This window comes from Marmota monax, unplaced genomic scaffold, assembly GCF_021218885.2.
Source record: "Marmota monax isolate L192 unplaced genomic scaffold, Marmota_monax_Labrador192_F-V1.1 WCK01_AAM20220418_F8-fsc00903, whole genome shotgun sequence".
Classification (NCBI taxonomy): Eukaryota; Metazoa; Chordata; class Mammalia; order Rodentia; family Sciuridae; genus Marmota; species Marmota monax.
In genome coordinates, this window is record NW_026692141.1 from 107,978 (window position 1) to 127,466 (window position 19,489).

Below are 19,489 nucleotides of genomic sequence, written 5' to 3' on the forward strand. Positions count from 1 at the left end.
ATGAACCAGGTGAGTACTTAGACAAAATAGTTTTTTTTTTCCTTTCTTTGTGGTGCTGGGGATTGAACCCAGGGCTTTGTGTTTGCAAGGCAAGCACTCTACCAATTGAGCTATACCCCCAGCCCAAGATAGAATAGTTTTTGCCCACAGACCTCTCCCTGGGGCTTGGCAAGATGCCTTGCCTACAGTTTCTTATCTGTGGTTGGGTACCTTGGGAATCTTTCCAGCACTGAGAACAGTTGTTGTGGATAGACAAACTATAAGCTCCAACTTCATACCTGTAGCCACTTGTGCCATCAGGTTGTCTCACTCTGAACCCACAGCCTACAACAATATGAGACAACAGTGGGATAGCTCCAAGCCCACACTATTATGAACTGCCTATTGCTGAGTTGGACTCATGGATTAAGACCGTAACACAGGTGGTTCTAACTGCAAGAGAAGACTTATATCCTGTGGCAACTTATCTTTCTTAGGAACCAGAGATTTTCTAGTGGCCCAATCTACAAACAAGATTGAGCTTTCAGTAAAAAATTGGGGAACCAGATGGGACCTGAGAGCAGGCCCCACTCTTTTTCCATCTATGGGTTCATCCCATGTATCAGTGGGTAAATTTCCAACCCAATTTATCTGGATCCATCTGGGTTTTTTGTTCCTAAGCTGCTATAACTGAAGAGGAATGTGTTTAACTGACTCCCACTCTGGTGTTCGTCATGTGTGATTTCACATCTGCTGAAGTCCAAAGCACCTTCCCAAGCTAACAGAGACAAAAGACTCAGCAACATACTCTTGTATTTAACTAAATGTAACTGGGCTTCATCTTCTTTCAAATGAGACAGATGGGTCATAGATTTCACACTAAATAAATATGTGTAAGACCCTAACTGTAGTGCAGATTTCAAATTAAGCCTTGGAAGAAAGGGTAGGACTTGAATACTCTTGTCTTTTAAGTTCTAACTTCTGCCTACTTTCTTGCCTTGTTCTTGGTGTCCCTGTCATGTACACAAGGCCCCAGTCACTGTGCCTTCTAGGTGGCCAGGAGCACATCGGAGTACATGCATGTATACTAAACTGTGCACATACAGATTCCCATGATGCACACATTTCTGAGGGTCACAGTTCTATGTCTGTGAACAGCCTCCTGTAGCAGTGGTCACTTTGTGCTTTGAATGTAGCCCTTGCTGCTCTGCCACTGAAGCTTATTTTAAAAACTGAATATGTTTCTTTCTCTTCCTCTCTCCCTGCTCCTCCCTAATCTCCCCCACTCTCTAATCTCAGGGGAAACAGGATTACTTTTCTTCCCCATCCTAGGCAGTGTTATCTGTCCCTAAGAACACACCCACCATAGGAACAAAGTAGTCCAGACTTTGGGGATGGTACCAGAAGATCTCAGAAATGACTATCTCCCAAATTAACAAGTGAGTTACAACTCCAACAGAGAACAGGTGGAATGAAGCTTTTGTGTCATCTCTTTAAAAGGCCCCTGATCCTGCTGATGGGCAGAGTCATAGTCTTTGGGACAGGAATCCCCTGTGCTTTTCCTTTGCTAACAAAGAAATAAACCTTTATCTTTTTCTCAAAATCATGTCCTTGTTGTTGAATTGGCATCAGGGACAAGGACCAAGATGATTTTGGCAACACTCCCACAATACTTCCTGTGTTTTCACTCCTTTGTTTTTCTCTCTTTTTCTTTCACAGCAGTGTTATTTACAATAAAGAAAACACAAGAAGCAGCCTAAATGTCCATATATAGTAGAGGAAATAAATGTAATATAATCATACAATAACATGTTGAACAGCAGAGAAAGCAAATGAATGTATACATACATATTACCATAGATGAGTCTCTACAGCATAATATGAGTGACAAAAGCACTCTGTAGAAAATGCACACATTTTTTTGAGAGAGAGAGAGAGAGAGAGAGAGAGAGAGAGAGAGAGAGAGAGAGAGAATTTTTTAATATTTATTTTTTAGTTTTTGGTGGACACAACATCTTTATTTTATTTTTTATGCTGTGCTGAGGTTCAAACCCAGCAAGGCAAGCATGTTACCGCTTGAGCCACATCCCCAGCCCCTGCACACAGTTTTGACAGGATGAAATTTAAAGCAATTTAAACTAATACTGGATGTGATTTGGGAAAATTCATATAAGTGAATGTATAAGTTAAATATACAAAAACATCAAATTCTGCATAATGATAGTTTAGAAAGGGGATATGATAAGGGAGGTGTAGCCATGGTGCTGCTAGTGTGCTATTTATTAAGTGGACTATAGATCTATTAGTATTCAATGTTTATTCTTGTTCCTTATAATTTCTAGTAAATATTTTTTTTCTTTTTATACCTTTATTTTATTTATTTATTTTTATGTGGTGCTGAGAATCAAACTCAGGGCCTCACAATGATAGGTGAGTGCTCTCCTGCTGAGCCACAACCCCAGCCCCCCCACTAGTGAATATTAATTGTGAAAATTGTTTTTTTTTTCTGAGTTAAGTTGATGAAGCTTTAGTTTCCTAGGTAACCAACTTAGGAGCTTTGTCTTGACCTCTGGCCTCAGAAAGAGAAAGCAATGACAAGTCATGCATTCTCATCAGTTCTGGCCTTCCCAGTTGGGTGGTTGCCAGAGCTGAGTGGCCCAGGACAGATGAGCAGAAGAACATGGCCCAGACAACAAAATGCATGTTCCATTCCATCACTGAGGCCATTCTCCCTCCCCTGCCTGCTTAGGTCTCAGCTGAGAATGGGAATGTGCTTTGGCTCAGAGCTCAGTCATAGAGGTGGGGTGGCGATTCAAAAAGAAAGGTGAAATCTTGGGATCCTCTCAGAAGGGACTGAGGAAGGGACCAGAGTCACAAAGAAGCCTGATCTCCAACAATGAGATCCCAGGAGACCAGTTGACTATCTACTGAAGTGGCTCTAATGTAAGGATCTCTGATTTTCTCCAGTAGCACCTAGTGCTATGCAAATGCTTTTTCACCTCAGGATCAGGGATCAGGCCTTGGGGAGTGACTTCTGTATTGGCAAAGGACAGTGGAGCCTGGCATCACCTGACAAGGGTTATAATGGGCCTTGAGGCAGCCCTGCTCTCCTCAGTGTAGTGGCACTCCCTCCCTCACAAAAAATATTAACTTCTCCAAAAACTTCACCATAATTGATTTTAAGACTATAAGCAAAAGAGTCTCTACAAAAGAGTTCAATGTAGATAAACTTCCTATTTTCGTGTTGCCCTGTTTTACTTGGCCACCAATCTGGAAGAAATCAGCACTCCGGGTGCTGGACATCCCCTTACTAGTTTTTCACAAACATTTATCCAGTATGGTAGTTTGTAGAAATGTGCAAACAAGGCCTCTGGTCTTGAGCTGGGGCTTCACAGAGATGCCTACATTTCTAAGATAAGAGAAGTTACCCATTGGGCTCCATGGTAACAGCTGGCAGAGGGAGGAAAGAAAGGGGAGAAGAAGCTCTCCCCTTCTCAGGTGTTGTCCTTGAAGAGTTAACATGCCCAGAACAGTGAAAGAAAAAGCTGCCTTTATGTGAACTTCTGCAGACTGTAAACTTCTGAGCCCCTCCCCTTACATGCTGGGTATAAAATTCTGAAACTACCTAAACTCAGGGTTCAGGGAATTGATTGATTACAGCAAAAACTGTGCCTTCTGAAGCTGGCTGCAGCCAAATAAGACTGTTTCCTGCTATCTTTGGTGCCTTGCCTTGTCTGTCCCTACAACATTTTTGGCAACCCAGATGGAATGGAGGAGGTAGGGATGGCTGTTCTGCCTCTCTTTTCTCCAGGGACCAGCTTCCCCAGGATGGTGGGGGACAGTGTTTCCCCTTAGCATGCACAGGCAAATCTTGACCTGAAGGAGAGGCCACTCACCCAGGACCCTGAAGCTGCCATTCCAGAGCACAATGGAACCCTGAAGAAGCAGAAACCAGAAATAGGGTTTTGGAGCACCGCCCAGCTGAACAGGTAGGATCTGGGTCCATTTGGTTTTATAGCCCACCTGACTTCCCCTTCGAGGCCTAAGCAGGTGGAAGAGAGGCTTGATCAACCTCTCTTGGGTCCCGAGTACTCTCCAAAGTGGTTGGAGCTGAAAGGACCCGGGGAGTCGCCCAAGTAGTCTCTGTGCGATGTCAGCGAGCAGAGGGGAAACTGTGACTCCCTTTTTGTCTGGTTTGGAATTGTTGGAATTTGAGCAGTTATATAAATTTTGTTCTGACCACGTCTGTGTGAAAGTGTGTGAAAGTGTGTGAATGAGACGGACAAAGGGAAGGGTTCCGACCCAACCCCAGGGCCGAAGTGAGTGCAGAGTCCTGATCTGCGGTTCCGTGGCACCTCAGATGCCGCGTCTATGGCGGAATTTCACCAACCAACGTCCAGGTGAAAGCTCCAGGTCGGGGTTTGATACCGACCCACAAGGCTAAGAGGGCCCTAAGTCCCCGCGAGGGGAGCAGCCGGAGATGGGTGAAGCGAGTCTTGTCCTAAATGTGTGACACCAATGCAGGGTGGAACATGGGAGGCACACTAAGGAAACTGAGCCTTCTGAAATGTGTGTTAGAAACCTTTAGGAAGGTTTTCCTGGTAACTGTGGGGTGAGACTCACTCCACAAGGTTGCATACTCTGTGAATTAGAATGGCCCACCCAAGATGTGGGCTGGCCACCAGAATGATCCTTAGATGAGAGAGTCATTGCTGAGGTCCTTTTGATTGTTGTTGGAACCCCTGAACCAATTCTCTTATATTGATTGCTGGCAAGAGATAGTACAGAAACAGCCCCCTTGGTTGAGAGGCTGTCTAGATGGACAGTCCAAGCTGATGTTAGCCAGGAGCCTAGTGGTCTCTAAGACCCAGTGGAAAGCAGCTAAACAGAAAACCTGACTAGGAAAGACAGGAAGGGAAACAGTTTTCCCTGTGAGCCAGAAGAGGACCCAAGACATTATGTGCCACTCTACCTGAATTTGCCAAGACCACTGGGACAACAGACTGTCCCCTCAGCCCCCTTGTCCCCAGAGGCAACAAATGATGGCCCCCCCAGTACTGGCTACTCCTTCCTCTTTGATGTCCTCAGAGCCAAAGGCTCCCTAGGACCAAATACTCTTTCACCTCCAAAGATGAAGGTGGGAGATTTGTCCCAAGACCAGAGCCACAGCTCAGATGAGAGTACTCCAGATGGCCCTGCAAGGGACTAAAGGACCTGCCCATGTTGACCAGAAGGGAAATGTCTGAGGGAGACAAGGCAGTTTTGTGTGCCAGCCTTTCTCCACCACTGAGCTCATAAGCTGGAAAAACCATACTCCCTCCTACATGGAGAAAGCCTGGGCCATGACTGATCTGATGCAGCCCATTATCCAGACCTAGGATGGGCCCCAATAAAGAAGGAAATCTAAAGATAAAAAGATATCATGAAGCCTTCATAGGAAGCCTGAGAGAAGGGTAAAAGAGAGCAAAATTTTCCTCTGCATGCATATGAGCAAAGGTTGCCAGCAGTGTCGTGTGTGTTGACTGTTTCCCTCCCAGAGGAGCAAATAAGCCATGCCATTTCCTCAGTGTTCCATCCGTTCCTTTGGAGGGAATAACAAATAGTGAAAAGGAAAAAAAGATAACAAAACAAACAGTCTGTGCCCAAGAGTTAGAAGGAATTGGAGCCAGCCCTAAGCCCTAGCCTAAGCCAGAGCAAATCTGTAGACAAACAGAGCTGGAGCAAAGCCTCCCACTGCTCCAGCATCTCCCCTCTCTCACCCTAGATAGCCCCGAACATTTCCTTGGGCCCCACATCCTCCTAATGCCCCTCTGCCCTATGAAACTGGCAGCAATAATCAAAAGAGATGTGCCCAACTGACTCAGAGCTGAGTGTCCAGCCACCGCCGCTGCCACCCCTCTCCCTATCCAGAGGCGCCTGGGGGAGGAGGGGCACTATACAAGTGTAGCAGCCTTAGCACAAGTTTGTCAGTGAAGAGATGCAGAGGCTCAAGCAAAAGGTGATCAATGCAGCCTTTGTGGGACGGGTTCAGAGTGACATTTGCCCAAAATTACAAACCTATAGGGCTTTACTGAGAAGTGTGCCAGTGACCTGATTAAGGTGGCCACCACAGTTTTCATCAATCAAGATGCAGAGGCTCAAAGACTGGCAGACCAAAAAGGTAAAAAGGAGGATGGATCTCCTTACAGCTGCCCTCACCACAAACCCAGAGGTCACTCAAAGGGTGGGGGGGTCTCACTAGAACAAAGCCAATGGTCCAAATGTTTATAAGAAAAAAAGTGTGGTCAGACAAAAAGGGAAGCCTCCAGTGGCCCCTGTGGGCAAGCACCCACGGCCACACTCAGATACTAAGCCTTGAATAGAGAAGGATTGAGTGTTTTCCCTCAGCTCAAGGCCCCAGCCCCTCCTTTCAGTTTTTCCCTGCTTGCTCAGAAGTTGATGATTGACGAATATGGCAGGGGTCTGATAGACACACACAGCTGTATCTGATGCTCGGGACCCAGGGCCTCAGGAGGGCTCAGCTGCTGCAAGCCCAAAAATACATTGGGCTTGTAAATTCACGTTAACAACCAATAGTGGGCCACAGGGCACACACTCCAAAAGGACATGCCACCTTGGCTCCAAGCTGCATGCTGTGAGCCACAAGTGGGAAGGACCACAGAGCCCCATGCATCCAGGCATAGTGAACAAAAACACAAGCGGGGCAGCTACTATATACAATTAGAGCAGGCTCCCCCCTGACAAGAGGAGAAAGCCATACAAAGAGCAACACCTAGGTGAGCACAATGTGGCTGCCACACCAGGACCTGCACAGGACCTGCCCTCCAACCTGGGCAGACAGCCCATAGTGAGATTTACATAGGTGACTTTGTGCCCAGCCAGACTGCAGCAGTGCCTTTTATACAAATGATGTCCCAGGTCATCAATCTCTGCTAAGTTTTACATTAGATTTAAGAGTTGGAGAATCCCAGCATCCAAGATCCTGCACCGGGGGATGACAAAAAAAAAATTCATGCATCTTAAAGTGCTAGAGGCTCGGTGTACACTTCCCTTCCCTAAATGAAAGTTCCTCCCAGGGGCTTGAGTACACCATCTTTGGGACAGCACTGGATTCTGACTTAAAAGCCCATATCTATCAAGAAAAAGTCAAATATCTTGGTTGCCATCTGACTCCAGCAACAGAACAGACAACAGCAACTGAGCCTCAAAAGAAACAGGAGATCTGCTCAATTCCATTCCCTTCAACCTGCCATCAGACTAGAAAATTCTTGGGGTCTGCTTGATTCAGCCATATATGAATCCCCAACTTTCAGTTATGGCAAAACTCCTCTATGAAGCCACAAAGGGGGGAAAATGGGATCCTCTAATATGGGGGCCAACTAAGCAAAAGGCCTTTGAGGACATTAAACAAGCACTCCCAGTGCACCTGAACTAGGGCTCCCTGACCTCACAAAGCTTTTCTTTCTGTATGTCAGTACAGTCTGGAGTGGCTGTAGGAGTCTTGACTCAGGTGCTGAGGACATGGACATCTATCCAAACAGCTGGACTCTGTAGCCCAAGGCTGGCCACCTTGTTTATGGGCCTTTGCAGCCACAGATCTTCTGGTGTTGGAAGCTGATAAACTGGCTATGGGACAAAAATTGGTTTTCAGGATTCCTCATTCAATTTTGACATTGTTAGAGTACAAAGGACAATATTGGTTGACTAATGAGAGAATGGTTAATACCAGGGCATGTTATGTGAAAATCCACATGCCCGTGTTGAAGTTGTCCAGACTCTAAACCCAGCAACTTTGCTTCCCATCTGACCTGGACAACCCGATCACAAGTGTATTGAGGTCATGGATGAGGTCTGGTCTCAAGCAGACCAGATCTGGCAGACCAGCCCTCAGGGACCCTGATGTGGAGTACTTCACAGATGGAAGCAGTTCTATAAAAGATGGGGTATGTTTTGCTGGATATGCAGTGGTCACTCTGGACTCCACTGTTGAGGCAGAACCTCTGGCTCAGGGAACTTCAGCATAAAAAGCAAAACTTATTGCTTTGACTTGAGCACCTCGGCTGACAGCAGGAGTCTGTGTGAATATTTACACAGAATAAAAATATGCATTCGCTACTCTTCATGTTCATGGGCTTTATGTAAGAAAAAGGGGCTAATTAATTCAGGTGGAAAAAAGAAGCATAATGTGTGGGCAAAAAAAAAAATCTTAAAATTTTGGATGCACTGTGGGCTCCCAGGAAGGTTGTGATTATATATTGCCAAGGTCATCAAAAGGGAAACACTGTGGTTGCTCAGGGCAACCGGAGAGCTGACAGAGAGGCCAAGTTGGCTGCCTACAAGAAATGGGAAGAAAATCCAGTCCCAGGTTTAAATGCTGCCCTTCTGCCTGGCTGACCATCTAACAGAATGGGAGCCAACATATTCCCTACATAAAAGTAAGTGATTTAAGACCGAAATAGAACATTTTCTCCCAGGTGGAAGGTGGAGATTTTCTGATGGCCAGCATAGCCATCCCAGAGATTCTAGCCCCAGGCTTTATCAGACAGTTCCATAGGAGAACACGTTGGACATACAGCACTTGAGACAGTTTAGAGTCAACATTTCTATGTCCCCCAGCTCACAAGAATCACCTGGATGATCTGTAAACAACGTGAGGTTTGTGCTCACAACAATCCTCATCAGGGGCCAAAACTTCCACCAGGAATCCAAACTATAGGAGGAGCACCTTTTGAAGACTTGGAAGTAGACTTCACTGAACTACCACACTCACAGGGCTATAAATAACTTTTGGGTTTTGTGTGCTCCTACTCTGACTGGGTGGAAGCCATTCCCACCCACATTGAAAAGGCTTGGGAGGTAACCAGAATGCTCCTCCAGGAAATTATTCTCAGATTTGATGTCCCAATAACTATTGGCCAGCTTTTTTTTGACAGAGGTGATACAATTACTGGCCCAGAGTTTAAACATCAGATGCAAGTTACATAATGCCTATAGGCTGCAGAGTTCTGGTAAAGTTAAAAGGATGAACAGGACTTTAAGGCTCAATTGGGTAAGCTGTGTCAGGAGACTCACATTGTGATGAACTTCTCCCTATTACACTGTTGAGGATTAGATCCACTCTCACTAGGAGGAACTTGGATTCTCTCCTTATGAGATAATGGATGCGAGCCCTCCACTCTTATTAGGGGACTACAGGCAGACTTAAGGGAGATAGGAGAATTCACCCTGAGACAACAGCTTCAGGCCTTAGGGAAAACTTTACAGGTTCTCAACCAATGGGTTAGAGAAAGATTGACAGTAGGTTTGACCACAGGTGCACACTCCTTAAAGAATGAAGATTGATTGAGTCTGGGTCAAAGAATGGAATATTCAACACCTGAACTTCTTTGGAAGGGCCCTTTCACTGTTATTTTATCTACCCAAACTGCAGTAAAGGTTGCAGAGATAGGTCCCTGGATTCATTACACCAGACTCATACCTGCAGCTGTGGACTGGGAGTGCTCTCCAGATGCTGCTTTGTCCTTGAAGCTGACCATCTGGAAAAAAAAAGAGCACTGGAGAAGCTTGAGGATCAGAAGGACAATAGCCCTGCTATTGTCTATGCACAGCCAAAGCTTGAGGAGACTATGGTCCTGTTTCAGCCATATGGGAAGGACTGACTGTTCAATGCGTGGTGAAAGATAAACTTCCCACCAGGACTAATGAACTCTTTCAACTTCTAAGATAGTTCTTATACTGTAATGCATTGCTACCTCTTGCTTCTAGATATATACACAGTTCTCTGTTTGGTTTTTCCTACTGGTTTGGTAACAGTAACTCCTACTGACTGGACTCTTGGTAAGAAATTTTTATTTATATTTTTAAATCTTGCTTATATAAGTTTTCTAGAATTTGCTTGATGTTATAATTTATGCTGTTTAACCTATGTTAACCAAAATGTTAGTCTATTATTTAGCTTGGTTTCCTTTGATACCCTTAAGGGGTTCTGCCCTATTCCTGTTCCAACAGTGGAGATCATGTGAACCATGTATCAAGCCAATCTACTATAACAAAGAGGTGGTAAAACATATATTTAGGACCTGTCCCACCAGAGGAATGCTATAGATGGATGACTGAAAAGAAAAAAGAGGTCCATTGGGAAGGAACTTGATTTAGGAGGTCACCAATCTTGGGGTGAAGGTAACTGGCCACCCCAGAGGATTATTGCCACTTATGGCCCTGCTACCTGGGCACAAAATGGCAGTTGGGACTACAGAACTCCTATTTACATGCTAAACAGAATTATTCACTTACAGGCTGTAGTAGAAATTATTATTAATCAGATTGCCACAGCCTTTGACCTCCTAGCCACACAGACTCAGACGCAAGCGGCTATCTATCAGAACCACTTGGTATTAGATTACCTATTGGCTGAGGAAAGAGAAATATGTGGAGAGTTCAACAGCTCAGATTGTTGCATCTAAATAGATGAAAATGGACAAACAGTTAAGAATATAGCCAACAACATAAGAAAACTAGCACATGTGCCAGTTCATACTTGGAAGGGCATTAATTTGGGACCCGAACACACATTTTGGGGGATGATTTTTAACTCTTGGTGGATTTAAAAGCTTAATTGGTATAGTGGGTATTCTGCTGTTAACCTGTTTATTGCTTCCATGTTTAGCTCCACTGTGCATTAAAACTATTGGGTTCACTATAAAATCACTGTTGAAAGGATGATAACAACTAAGGTTTTGGCATTATATAAGGCTTTAAGCCAAGATAATGGTAATGATGCTCTTCAATTTAAAGGATTAATTTATGAGGAGCATCATTAAAGGAGGGAATTGTAGTGGCACCCATTCTCCACAAAAAATCTTAACTAAGCTTCTCCAAAAATCTTCACCATAAATGATTTTAAGACTAAGCAAAAGAGTCTCTTCAAAAGAGTTCAATTTAGATAAACTTCCTATGTTCGTGTTGCCCTGTTTTACTTGCTAGCTGGAAGAACTCAGCACTCCAGGTGCTGGACACCCCCTTACTAGTTTTTCACAAACATTTAGCCATTATGGTAGTTTGTTGAAATGTGTAAACAAGGTCTCTGGCCTTGAGCTGGGGCTTCACAGAGATGTCCACATTTCTAAGATAAGAGAATTTATCAACTGGGCTCCATGGTAACAGCTGGCAGAGGGAGGAAAGAAAGGGGAGAAGAAGCTCTCTCCTTCTCAGGTGTTGTCCTTGAAGGATTAACTTGCCCAGAACAATGAGAGTAAAAGCTGCATTTATGTGAACTTCTAAAGACTGTGAACTTCTGAGCTGGGTATAAGATTCTGAAACTACCTGAGCTCAGGGTTCAGGGGATTGATTGATTACAGCAAAAGCTGTGCCTTTCTGAACCTAGCTGCAGCCAAATAAAACTGTTTCCTGCTATCTTTGGTGCCTTGCTTTGTCTGTCTGTACAATATCAGGATACTCTCATCAGTTACTCTGTTTGCTTTCCAGTACTCTCCTTTTTTTTTTTTGTTTGGTGCAGGGGATTGAACCCAGGGCCTTGTGCATGCAAATGCAAGGCAAGCACTCTACCAACTGAGCTATATCCCCAGCCCCTAGTACTTTCCTTTTTCTGTACTGTGTTTTGGCGGTTTTTTTATGGGTTAACATTGTCCTGGGTTAGAGCAAAGAAAAGGCAAGGTTATCTCATTCTCCCATTCATGTGGACTGATAAATTGCTAGGCAGTGTGGGAGTCAATGGAGATGGTGTGCAGAATCCAGAAACCATTTGTGCCTCTCAGACTCCAAAAGCATGTGGTAATGCGTATTATCTCTGTCTGATCTGGTCTTCAGCATGGATACTTACCTTCTGGAATAGATAGTAAGGGGATGGTGTGTGGGGAGACTACATTTATTTTGTATCATGTAATGCAATTATTGTTTTTATTTGACTATGTACTCAATCTCTTGTGGTGAAAATGTTCAGTGTCTCAGATTTCCACATAAGTCCTGACTCCCACCCAAGATGGGAAAGGGGTCTTTGTGACTTCTGAGTGGCCACGGTGATGTGGGAAGGGGTTTGTAACATCCCATGTGATAAGCAACATCATTGGTTTTTCTTTTCCTCCTCCTCCTCCTCCTCCTCCTCCTCCTCCTCCTTCTTCTTCTCTCTCTCTCTCTCTCTCTCTCTCTCTCTCTCTCTCTCTCTCTTTGTGGTGCAGGGGATTGAACCCAGGGCCTTGTGCATGTGAGGCAAGCACTCTACCAACTCATCGATATTTCTTGAGATAGGGATGACGTGTATCCCAGGTCCTGTTTATCGTGCTGACCTGCCTAAAGATGTCTGTGGCTGGTTTAACTTGCGTATTTGCCTTATCTTTGTTGGGACCTGGTGCTCCCTGCCTGAATCTGTTGTAACACAACTCTGCAGGTATTTGCAGACTTTTCTGAATCTGGATCTCATCCTCCATTCCGCCACTGGCCAGTACTGTCTACTCCACAGCCTCAACTGCAGGGTCACTTAGCCCTCAGCCAGGATAGGTTTCCTTCCTGGATTTCCCTATTATGGAATACAGCCCCTTTAGCTCACCTATTGTAGTGGCACCCCCTCCTCCACAGAAAATCTTAACTAAGCTTCTCCAGAAGTATTCACCATAATTGATCTTAGGACTATCAGCACAAAAATCTCTACAAAAGAATTCAGTGCGTTGAACCTGTGATGCAAAGAAAAGACAAACATCTCCAGTTTCAAACCAAATGAAAGCAAGCTTATCAACAACTGCCTCAACTAAGGCCATGCCAGAGGACAGTATCTGATCTAAGAGCAGGGATGTTTTCATAGCAAAAACAGTTACAAAGGCTGGTGTCTTGGAGACTTACAGCTAACAGAGTTCTGGCAAGTGTAATACAAGGGCAGAAATCAGGTTAATGGTCTACATGGCTTAACATTTCAAGGTAGGGAGTAAATTTAGATATCAACCTCAAAATTTATGATGAGCCACTGAGGTTTTAGGGAGGGTTGTTATCTGGTCAAGGAGAGCCAGGCATGGGCAAGTTCAGAGCATGGGCAGGAATTCCAAACAAGTTTAAACATCAAAGTATGATCAGGCCAAACAGAAATGTTAGTAAAACAGAAATGAACTTTTCATGACTTTGTGATGAGATGGCTCCCAATCTTCAGTTGGAATTAGGTTGGGTTCATCAAATGTAGTTAGATTTCTTATTTCCTGTTGCTCTATCTTACTTGGCCTGGAAGAGATCAGCACTCCAGGTGCTGAACGCCCCTTTACTAGGATTTCACAAATATTTATGGACTATCTAATGTAAATAACAACATATGTAATAGTTTGTAGAAGTGTGCTTGCAAATACAGAGTGTGATAAGAAAAACAGATTATTTTAACTAGGTCCCTGGCCTTGGACTGGAGCTTCACAGAGATGTTTAAGTTTCAAAGATAAGAGGTTACTAATTGGGCTCCCTGGTAAGAGCTGGCAGGGGGAGGAAAGAAAGGGGAAAAGAAGCTCTCCCCTTCTCAGGAGCTGTCCTTGAAAGGTTAACTTGCCCAGAACAGTGAAAGAAAAAGCTGCATTTGTGTGAAATTCTGCAGACTGTGAACTTCTGAGCCCCTCACCTTACATGCTGGGTATAAAGTTCTGAAACTGCCTAAACTAAGGGTTCAGGGGGATTCATTGATTACAGGAAAAGTTGTACCCTCTGAACCTGGCTGCAGCCAAATAAAACTGTTTCCTGTTATCTTAGATGTCTTGTTTGTCTGTCCCCTGCAACACTACAACACAACAGAAACCCAAATCAACAAAATTCTGAAACTGCACTCATCTCTCTGACCAAGCAGTTAGCTATTTCACCTTTCAAGTTAAATTTGAGTCCCAAATTTGAAAGGGGAATAAATTCTTATGTTTAGAACTCCTCGCACTGTCCTGACATTACTTCTCATGCCTAGGATAAGTTTATGATTTGTTCAAGAAGTCATTGTGGAAGTGTAGGTATCTGTTCATGTCTGTAGTAGGATCATTTTCATCAGGTAACATCTTGCACGTCTCCTTCATATTTATCAGACACGTGTCACTTAAAACAGCAATAAAATAGTTTAATGATAAAGAAGAGAGGCAGAACAGGGCAAGGTATTCCATATGGCGTCAAAACACACACACTCAGAATCCCACAAGAGTTACTGTGGGAAACACGCATTGCAAAAATACTTGTAGTGATGAAGAGAGATTGTTCAGAAATGCAATGCACCAGGACAAGGAAACAAGAAGTCACAAATGACCCGTTAATTAATATCAAACAAATAGTTGTGGTTCCTCGATTCATGGTTGTTTCTGTTCTTATATCAACCGGAGATTTAGCTCTGAACTAGGGAGCAATAGAAGACCCACCAACCAATGAATAAATGCATCCGGACTGTGAAAAGTGTCAAGAACAGAATAATCTAGGAGCTAGTCTAGAAGTAACTAGCTTACACAGGGTGCACAGGAGAAGTGTCCCTGAGAAGGTGAATGATGGAGCACAAGCTCTAAGACTGGTAGGAAGACTGCTTTCTCTAGTCTGTTACTCTAATCTCTTCCATCCTCTTCCCATTAGCTGATTCTTTCACATCTTCAAGTATATACTTACAGCAATGATTGCTCCAAACTTTTTGGTACCTATTTTCTGTACTATTAAGCTTTTTGTTACTATAACAAAATACCTGTGGCTAAATTAAAGAGAAACACTTTATAGTACATTATATTTCTGGAGAGTCTAGTCCAAAAATCACAAAGTGGCATATTGTTAGGCCTCTGGTAAGGGCAGCACACCAACATGGGAGAAGCAGAACAGCTTACATCACAATACAGAAGTGATTGATAGAGGAAGAGGAAAGCAGCAGGGTCTCACATTCCCTCAGGAGCATGTCCTGCATGACCTAAATACCTCCCATGAGGCCCTACCACCTACCAGTAATCCACCCTGGGAGGGAATACTTTAACCCAGGGAACTTTGCAGGACCCCCATCCCAAGCCTGGGGCTTTTCCTTCAGGTGTTCTTTCATTTCCTACAGCTCATACAGTAGTCCCTGTGAGGGAAAAAAGGCAATGTCACAGTAAGCAAGCACAAAAGGCAAGAACCTGAGAACCAAGACTACCGCACTAGAGTGACAGGAAAACAGGCCTGTTCCCAGATGGATCATATGTCTGAGGCCTCACTAGCTACCTAGACAGTGGTGCCCTGGGGTCTGAGGCAGGGGTTGCTGTGTTGTTGCAGTTCCCTCTGAATGCTCTGTTCTTCTATGCTTTCTAACTTCTCCTCCCTCGACCTTCCTCTACAGCTGCAATCCCTTCCCCAAAGAGAAAGACAAGAGTTGACTAGGACCCCCAAGCCAGGAGAGGATGGCACAGTGGCAAGGGAAGCCTTCACTAGAGTGCTGCATCTTCAGCTATGGAGTCCAGGGCCTCAGCAGGGGCCCCTATGTTTGATCCTGAAAATTTTAAGCCTTTTAGCTTTTATAACCTTAGCTCTTATGTCTAATCCTATGAAGCATTTTGATTTAATTTTTGTATGTGAAGTGAGATAAAAGTTGAAGAATATGGTTACTTAACTGCCCTCCTGCCCAGCCCTAAATGTTACCCCCACCAAAACTCCTCCTATGGCCTGGACCTGTCCCCTGCCCACCAAAGGGCCTGCCAAATATAACTAACTTTTTCCATGAACTTATAAAGGCTGCATATATTCCCAGAACCTCGTAGTGGCCAGAAGCCATTTTACCCCTGAAAATGAGCCACATCAGGTGTTTGTCTGATTGGCTCCACCACTGAATGAAGTAGACCTTGCTGATTCAAGGTCTGTTTCCTGCCTCCCACCTTCAATATTTGTGCCCCATGTGCTTTCAAAAGTTTAGCTTCATTTGTTTATATGTCAGTGACCAACTATTCCAGCATTTTTACTTGAATAAAGCACCATTCCCTTTGAATTGCCTTGGAATCTTTGTGCAAAATTAAATTTAACATAAATGCACGGGTCTAGGTTTAAACATTTGATTTTTCTCCCATGTCAATATCACACAGTTCTGCCTATCACTGTTGTAAAATATGTCACAAAAATTGTTTATGTGAGGACTCCAACATTCTTTTTTCCCCCAACATTCTTTACCTAGTATAACATTGTATCCCCTGAAAGTAAAGAAAAAAATATCTGAATATAGTTATTATTTGGAAGTGGCAAAATCATTGTAAGAGTCATAAAATCCAAATGACAAAAACAGAAGCAGGGAAGGAAATTACTGAACAAAGCATGTGTAAAAATAGGTATTGAGGGGCTGAGGTTGTGGCTCAGCAGTAGAGCACTTCCCTAGCACAGGGGAGTCTCTGGGCTTGATTCTAAGCACCACATAAAAATAAACAAATAAAATAAACATATTGTGTCCAACTTCAACTAAGAAAAATTTTAAAAATAGGTATTGAGATCCTTAAGAGCTACTGCTATAACAGTGGGTCTTTCAGAGATAAATATATGTGTAAAGGTAGCCTGTCTATCCTTCATGCTCCTGGAAGAGAATGAACAATTGGGAAGGAAAATCCAAAGGACTGTGTAAGCCCATCCTATCCTCAGGACAGGGTCTTTGCTGAGGTCACAGTGGCCCAGACCACCCTTGCAGTGGATGACTCAGTGCTCATGTGCCTTACTGTGAGTGTCATTATTGTGCATGCACTCTGCTGTCCTCTGGCTGGTTTGCAGGTACTCTTCCTTTCTGTAGTCTTTGTTTTCTCTACCCAATTGACTCTTTGGGTGAGTCCTTAGAGTAGCCATCCCAGGAGCATGAGTGTGAGCGAGAGTGAGGGGTGCCAGAGAGCATGCAGCAATTCCAGGGGCTCGCTCCATGGCCAGGCAGTTGGAAGGACTTTGAGGTAGTTGTGCTTCTCTCAGGTGCTTCTGCCCTGTCACCATGAGCCGTGGTCATGTTTGCTGTAATTCCTAACCTTGGACCCACATGAAGGAATGCTTATCTTGCTCATTGTGCAACAGGGGAGTCTTAACATAGAACGCGATGTTTTGGGACAAAGTGCTGTCAGAACTCTGGCAAACACAATTTCCTTGTTCCTTTGACAAGAAGTTACTTATTTCTCTGTTGGTGCAGGGTCAGGCTACGTGGCAGTTTCTGGACTCTTGGTGTCCTGACTTACGTAAGATGATATGTATGTATTACCCCTGGCCTATCATGACTGCTATATGTAAATTAGCACATACCCACTATAAAAGCTATTCTTGCTGTGCAATACAGCAGACACAGTTCTCTGAAAGCTCAGGAGTGGTTCCTCCGTGCCCTCAAGCTCTCCACAGTGGATATTGGAGAGATAAGCTCCCCAGCGCACGTTGAAGGCACTAAGAAGGTAGGACGGTGGGTCTTGGAGAATGGGACGAGTGTTGTGGGTGATGTTGGAGGTATATAGGTCCTGGATGATGCTGCACAGCACATGAGACAGATTTCCAAGTTCTCAGTGGGGACAGGGCAAGGTGCACAGCATGGTGAGGGAAGGTTCAGGAAAGGGGGACTCTGTGGGTATGAGATTGCGTCCCTGAGAAGTGTAGAGCACCCAGTGAGGGGTGCATCCATTGCTCTGTAGTGCACATTCTCACCTCTGACATGTACTGTGCAGAAACAGCCCTAGAGGGTAGCAGGAAGGAATGAGGGAGGCAGTGCGTTCCAGCAGAAAGTTACTTTAGGGGCAGATGGGCCAAGTTAATGTGGCTGTGACAAAAGCAGTAGGCATTCTAGCTGCAGTTGTCTGGTGGTGCTTTCCTAAGTGTCTGGATGATAGAGAATCTGGTTGCCTAAGGAACCTCAGTGAAATGTCTTCCATCTGTTGCCACATGACTTAAGACAGTTTGTTTGCTGGCATGACCAACATACAGGGCTTTACATACACTTGGGAAACATAGACACTCTTGGACATGCTTTTAAAGCATTTTCGAAATTTTAAAGCATTATAAGCTTACCTTTGGCCATAAACATGATGATGTATGTATCTATTCTCTTAAGTGCCTTTTGCAAATCACATTATTCTGCTTTCAGTATAAAATGAGTGAGCAAATGAGATCAAGATCTACATCCATGGGAAGAAGAGATGAAGAATCTTTTCAGCTGATTGAGCCTTTGGTTGTAAGTGCTTCAAAATTTAATGTTTCCTTTTAACAGAAATTTATTTCTGTGAAAATGTTGATAAGCGTAGTTACACTGAAAAAGTTCATCTTAGATGATAAAGGGTGAAAATTGACCTCATAGAGGAAGCAGTGAGGATTCTGGAGGATTCCACTGTACTATGTCCAGGAAGAATGCTGTTACATTCCCCACAAATAAACCGGATAAGTTCTTTCTTGCTTACTAACAATAGATCCTTCCCCACATAGATTAAATATCTTCTAAAATTATTGTTATGTGACTCACCTGAGATAGACCTCTGTATGATAACGGTGACTGTATTAAAGACAACTGTATAGAATCCTATTTAAATAGTTCAGACTTCAATGAGATTAAATATATCTACATAGTATGTATAGTTATTATATGTATTAACAAAATTTTAATTTGCACATGTATACACATTTCAATAGGATGAGTGGTGTAGTGATGATTCAGCTCTACAAGAGATATCACTAAGTGAAACTTGGGATATTTTATCTGGTCAGGAGATAGAAGATGAAGAAGAACCTGAGGATCAAGGTGAAAAAAGGGGAAGAAAATGTCTGTGGGGTTTCAGGTGTATGCATGCATCATGTTTAATGGCAACTCCAGTAACTGTAGGAAAAAACATAAACATTTTTTTTTTTTTTTGAGAATTATGTGTGCTTTTTTAACCTCCCTTGCTAGGGCTCTATATTAGCAAGTTCAAGGAACTAATGTTTAAGTTTAGTCTTAAAATTATAAGTTCTTACTCACTGCATATATGTATAAACATCATTTCACATTTTCACACATGTAGAGTGTTAAGTCACTGTCCTTCCAGAACTCACAATAAGGTGTGGTTACATAGAAATATTAACTCCTTTTCTAGATGAGAAAATGGAGTCTCAGCTATTCTGTCTTACCACAAAATACTTGGCTGGTAGAGACATATTCATATTTCATTATATATTCCCATTATCTATTCTTTGTGAATGCTTTTGCTTAGAACTGATTAATACTCAAATATTTACAAAGTCAAATCTCTCAGTACAGGCCCTAGAAAGAGCTCAATGAATGATAGCCACTGTTTCTATTGACTGGCATTTTTCTCTTTTACAGTAAATTTGGTAAAATCTGGGTAATTTAGTATACTGGCATGCAAGTAGCTATAATGTTGTGATTTCTATGTGTTTTTTAAAAGACATTTAAATATATTTAGGATAAAAAATTAAAATGTTTCCAAGATTTTCATAAAGCAAAAATTATTTCCTTTTAAAAAATTTGTTTATTCTAATTTATTTTACAGGACAACAGAATGCATTTCAATTCATAGTACACATATAGAACACAATTTTTCATGACTTTGGTTGTTCACAA

The 19,489-nt window shown here is 43.3% G+C and overlaps 1 protein-coding gene across 1 annotated transcript; it reads left to right on the forward strand.

Annotated features, from left to right (window-relative positions):
• Positions 1-18,670, forward strand: LOC124108953 (uncharacterized; the record flags this gene model as incomplete). Its single annotated transcript, XM_046467490.1, is given in 6 exon segments — positions 1-9; positions 3,835-3,968; positions 4,340-4,463; positions 17,190-17,339; positions 18,023-18,109; positions 18,562-18,670. Coding segments are annotated over 6 exon segments (613 nt in total), but the record flags the coding sequence as incomplete, so codon positions are not given.
• Positions 18,671-19,489: the final 819 nt, after the last annotated feature.